The sequence below is a fragment of the Octopus sinensis genome, unplaced genomic scaffold (genome assembly GCF_006345805.1).
Source record: "Octopus sinensis unplaced genomic scaffold, ASM634580v1 Contig12425, whole genome shotgun sequence".
In the NCBI taxonomy this organism is placed as follows: domain Eukaryota; kingdom Metazoa; phylum Mollusca; class Cephalopoda; order Octopoda; family Octopodidae; genus Octopus; species Octopus sinensis.
Genome location: NW_021832601.1, coordinates 144,573 through 149,643, shown reverse-complemented (window position 1 = coordinate 149,643; position 5,071 = coordinate 144,573). Strand labels below are relative to the sequence as shown.

The 5,071-nt window shown below is 35.9% G+C and overlaps 1 protein-coding gene across 1 annotated transcript; it reads left to right on the top strand.

The window, feature by feature from the left end:
• The first annotated feature begins 4,207 nt into the window (after window positions 1-4,207).
• On the top strand, window positions 4,208-4,679 carry LOC118761344. The gene is made up of 2 exons (XM_036499172.1): window positions 4,208-4,263; window positions 4,294-4,679. Exons 1-2 carry the CDS (start codon window positions 4,233-4,235, stop codon window positions 4,677-4,679), a joined length of 417 nt encoding a protein of 138 aa, XP_036355065.1. The 5' UTR covers window positions 4,208-4,232.
• The last annotated feature ends 392 nt before the right edge of the window (window positions 4,680-5,071 follow it).

Here is a 5,071-nt window from a genome sequence, read left to right as displayed (position 1 = left end):
AAACTCAAAGCGATTGGAGTCAATGAGGCTGCATTTCAAAGCAACAAGGCGACGGAGTTGCTCCATTCCCTGGTTGACTGTGGCTTCATCTATCGCTGCAAAAAGGAGAAGGTCTCTTTCAGAATTCATACAAGTTTTAATGTCTTTTAATAGTTATTGTGCAAAGAATTTTACAATGCTGGATTGCAGGTCATTTGCTCGTCTCCTTCAAGACAAAACTCTCCGACAAAAAAGTTATAGCGGTTAATACCTTTAAATACACTACCTTTGATAAAAATACATTTAACAATCCCGTCTCCTTCCACTTTAAAAACAGGAAACTTGCATTTTTTAGCAATTTCATCAAGGCGGAAAAGAGACAATTGGACGATCTATTTTATAATATCACTACAGTCGGCTTGAGTCATTTCTTAAATGGTGTCCGGCACCTTGACATCGAGGCACTTTTTGAAAAAACTTTTAGGTAATAATGAATGATTTTTTAAAGTGTTTCAGAGTTGAAAAACTCATTTCTAAATCAAGCTGAGTAAACTCGTGCTGAAGATCGGAAAGGAGATCTTTACTGCAAAAACAAGGAGCGATTTGAAATTAGCGATCCTTGCATTATAGCATTATCAGCAACGTGAAAATTTGAGATGATCGGGGGTCAATAAAGACAGTCCACCGTGATCGCGTCGGCAGTGAATCCAACCTGAAATAGTAACAGACTATCCAACATTGAATCTATTATATACGTGAGAGCGGTGGGTTCTTCTATAGTCAAAGGTAATTTGTTATTCCTATTTTTTAAGAGGACAGAAATGAGCTCTTCTAATTGAATTTTAATTGAGTCTCGAGTTTTCATATTTTTAACTTGGACAAGTCTTTTTGAATGCTCTTCATCTACAAGGATGACAGAAAAAGTAGTTCCCAGATCACTAGCAGCTTGAGGGGCTTTTTATATTTTTTGCAGAGGTAAGTTGAGCTGTTGTTTTTCCATGTCGGAGTTCATACAGTGCTTTAATACATACAGATTTAACTTTTTCTATAAAAGGAATGAGACAGACGAAAAGGAATGCATTTTGCCTATTTATTGTTTGTAAGATTAGTTCGATACCAGTGGAATATTCAATACTAGGAAAATCTGGGTAATCCCATTGTAACGTCCTCCCGCACCAATGGTATTTTGTGCACCAAGAACATCATATCTGATTTCAAAAACGGTTCGTTTGTAACAGTCAAGACCGCGAAAGAGCTTGGATTCGATCTTAAAGGGGATGTTTTGTTTCTTCAAGAGGTGGCAAAGGCCATAAAAATGGGTGCGGCTCCCATCATCGAATTCGTCGAGAATGGTAGGAGTTTCGAGGAGGAGTGCTTGCTCTTTAAAGATATATAAAACGACCTGGTTTGATGTGTCATATTCTAATGCCTTTTGATAATCGATGTTTGTCGTCCGGAAATAAGAACATCACTCGAAAGCCCTGGAGATTGTACTCAGGGCTCATGCTTTCCAGTGTTTTTTTGATCACGATTGTCTGAACATATGCACGCGTTGAGTCATGGACTTGTAGAGAGTTTTGGTAGTGCTTGTAAAATTTGGATGTTATTCCATCCCATGTGAGAACCAACGGTACGACATTCACATTTGAATTGTGAATTAACCTCAATTCGCTTCCCAAAAGGTCGTATTTATGTAATTTCTCAACTTCCACATGCTTCAAAGATTGTTGAGAAGTAATCCCAATTTCGATCAGCATAATGATGTCTTAGACAAAAATGTCCGGTTTATTATTATTGACTTTAGTATCCGTCTTTATCGTCGTGTCCACCCGTATTTCGACCATCTTATTAGAGACAGTCTACTGAAGCAGTGGATCTTTAACTTCCTAGACTGCTTTATCCCATATTTTCGGCAGATGTGCAATTTACTAAACAGGACAGCCCAGGGGCGTAACTAGGTCACATATCCACGCCGAATCACAAACAGTCTAATGAATAAGAATGTCCCTAATAGTAGGAAAAGCATAATAATGTTTAAAATTTTTTTAAATCATTGATCCGTTAATATCACACGATCCTCAATGAAAACATCCTAGGTACATAAACTATTTCTACGAAATTTTACACCAAAAAAAATACAAAATAGAGCAAAATTTAATAGATCACTTATTTTTTAGTATTTGTATTGGTTTATCCTTGAATATAAATTTCTTTTTTACGACAAAATGTGTTTTTCCGGAATCACAAGAAATTAAAGCCATGTTAATATCGTCTTCACTGGCTTGTCCAACTAAAATTTTACGACCCATTACAAGGTAAGGAACACCCTTTAAAAGTGAAGAAAAATTACTTACATTTTTGTCTAGAAAAAAATAACAATTACATTTATCCTCAAATTTGACTTGACCCTGTAACTCTAATAAAATTCCGCATTCTTCTGATCTAATTAATGAAATATTTACATAATGACCAACCCATATAATTCGATTTTAACCATCTGAATTTTATTTTGTATATTTAAATTTAAAACATATAAATTTAGAACATTTAAATTAAATCAAATTGAATTAATTTTAATTTTATTTTAATTTAAATTTTTCACCAGCTGCACACTTATTCACGTCTCAATTCAGAATTGATTAAAATGATTAGCTTGCTTGTTCTCTTTCTTGCTTTTGAATTTTTGTGTGGCTGACATCTATGGGCCTCTGGATTTGCGACGTGCTTGTTAATTTATTAAAAAAAATATTTGATTCCAAAAATGTAACTAAAAATTTTATTATACTACTATCATACGTATAAGTAAAATATAAATAAATTATTAATTTTGTAAAGTAATATTAATTTAAATTAATATCGTGTTGTGTATTGTTCTTGTGATTGTTATGTCGTTTCCTAATCGTATTCCGTGTGTACCTCAAATGACATCTTCATACAATACCGGTAATTCTTAATAATAATTATAAACTATCAGGAATTATAAATTTGTAGAATTTTAGCTTTTAATCTTCAGGTTTCATTAGATTTTCATATTTAGATAACTTATAGATTATAATTTCTAATGTTGGCTAACAATTTGTTAGGTTTCCTTCCCTACGGAGTCCCTGCCCCAGTAAACGTTGGGATCTATTGTTTATATTGTAGCCAATGCAAGTACCGTTTATACCTACTCCAGTTCAGCCTTCAGTTGTTCAAACTCCAATTATGACTCCTTCTCCTAATTTCGGCGTTGTCATGTCTCAACCAATGCAGTACGCCGTTCCAAAGGTAGTTTTCATTATTTCATATTCAAGGAAATTCCGTATACTACAACTACTGTCTTTATTGGGAACATTCCAGAATGTTGTCCAGATACTCTTATTAGGCAATTGGCCGAGGTTGGCTGACTCATCTTATTTTTAGAAATGTGGGAATGTGCTTAATTGGAAGAGAACTTATACCAGTGCTGGTAAATTACAAGGTAATTGAGTTTAGTGCTAAATTTTTGAATAGCTTTTGCATTTTGTGACTACAAGCACCCGGAGTCTACTCTTTGTTCTCTCAGACTTCTTAATGGATATGTCATTGCGGGGAAACCCCTTTTGGTAGTCTAGATATACTCATTTAAGGTCAAAGTGAATTCTAAAAGTCGGAATCATTTGGAAGATTACATGAGGCACAAAATGCCCGGAGTCCCCATTCCCAAAGTTGAGTCGAAGCCTCCAATGAATGCAGAAATGGCTGCCGTGAAGGCAGAGTTTGACGCACTCCTCGTAGAATATGCTGGTGTACTTGCAGGAGATCCAATCGCTATTAAAAATATGAGAAAGGTAGACAAACTACTGTAAACTACTAGGACGCAAGGGAAGCAAAGGACGTGTGTTCCCTGGACAAGCATCTCGTTAACAATTGTTGTATATTTCCATTTAGGAGGACAATGACTGTGGATTGAGTTCTGCGTCTAAAAGGTCAAGGAATTCAAGGTTTTTTGTTTTTATTACTACGAACAGTGAGCTTGAGGATGAGGAAGAACAAACTCGGTTGGACAGGGAAGCCCAGGAAAAGGAAAACTCGTATATTAATGTATATATTTACCCGGTCAATCCTGATAGTGTTTGCGGAATTGGGAATCAAGAGAACGGAAGAAGAAGAAAGAATTTGAAAAGGAGGCTGAGCGGATAGAAGAGAGGAATAAGTCGAATGTATTCTAGCCATAACATTCCGTTTATAGATGAAAGATACCAAGCATAAATATGACTTTCTAATGTCTTACAATGACGATCGAGACGACGGAAAATATTACAAGTTGGATATGTATTGTGACTATTTTCAGAGGAAGTCAATTGGCAAGACTAATACATGCACGTGATCGTGAGATTGAGTGGGATAAGAGAGATAGAGAAAGGGAATTAGCTGAAGTGGAAGATATGAGGAGAAGTGTGGTTGAACGAGGAGGAAAACATGTCGAAGAACGTTTAGTACAGGTTTTCCCCAATGATCTACATTTTAAGATCGAGAAGAGAGCTTTTAAACATTTGACAGACAAAGAAGTGGAAGAGGAAATCATTTCTACAACTGAAGACGAAGAGCCTGGCGAAACTGTTGATCTAACTAACAACGAGGAAGAGGACATTGTCCAATTTACTGAAGTTTCCGAAGTTATTGAAGATAAACAAATTGGTTTTACGGCTCTAAAACTAAGTGGATTTAATTTTTTGTGATTTAAGATGCGCAAACGACAACGACGGCCCCAGTTGCCACGTGCTTTGAAGTTCCGTCGGATGCAAAGACAACTCCGGTCCTTTCAACATTTCAAGTGTTTGAAGAGGACGAAGAAGAGGAGGAGGAAGTCCCCGAAGTAAAACCAGAAGTCGTGAAACCAAAATTGGATATGACTGATCATTTCAAATACATTTCTGCTGAGGAGAAGAAGAGGATGATTCGGCAAATTATTGACAAGATACCTACTGATTCTGAATCATTGTTTTCTGTCGAAATTGACTGGACAGTGGTCGATCAGGTATTTTAAAGTTTTAATTTTCCAAGAATCTTGTCGATACTCGCATTCGTAGTTGGGTAAATAAGAAGATTATTGAGTATATCGGAGAGGAAG

Excerpts from the sequence above, each read along its gene's own strand:
- LOC118761344 (XM_036499172.1), top strand. The coding sequence starts at position 4,233 with ATGACGATCGAGACGACGGAAAATATTACAA. Across the intron at positions 4,264-4,293 it reads GACGACGGAAAATATTACAA|GAAGTCAATTGGCAAGACTA; the intron begins GTTGGATATGTA and ends CTATTTTCAGAG.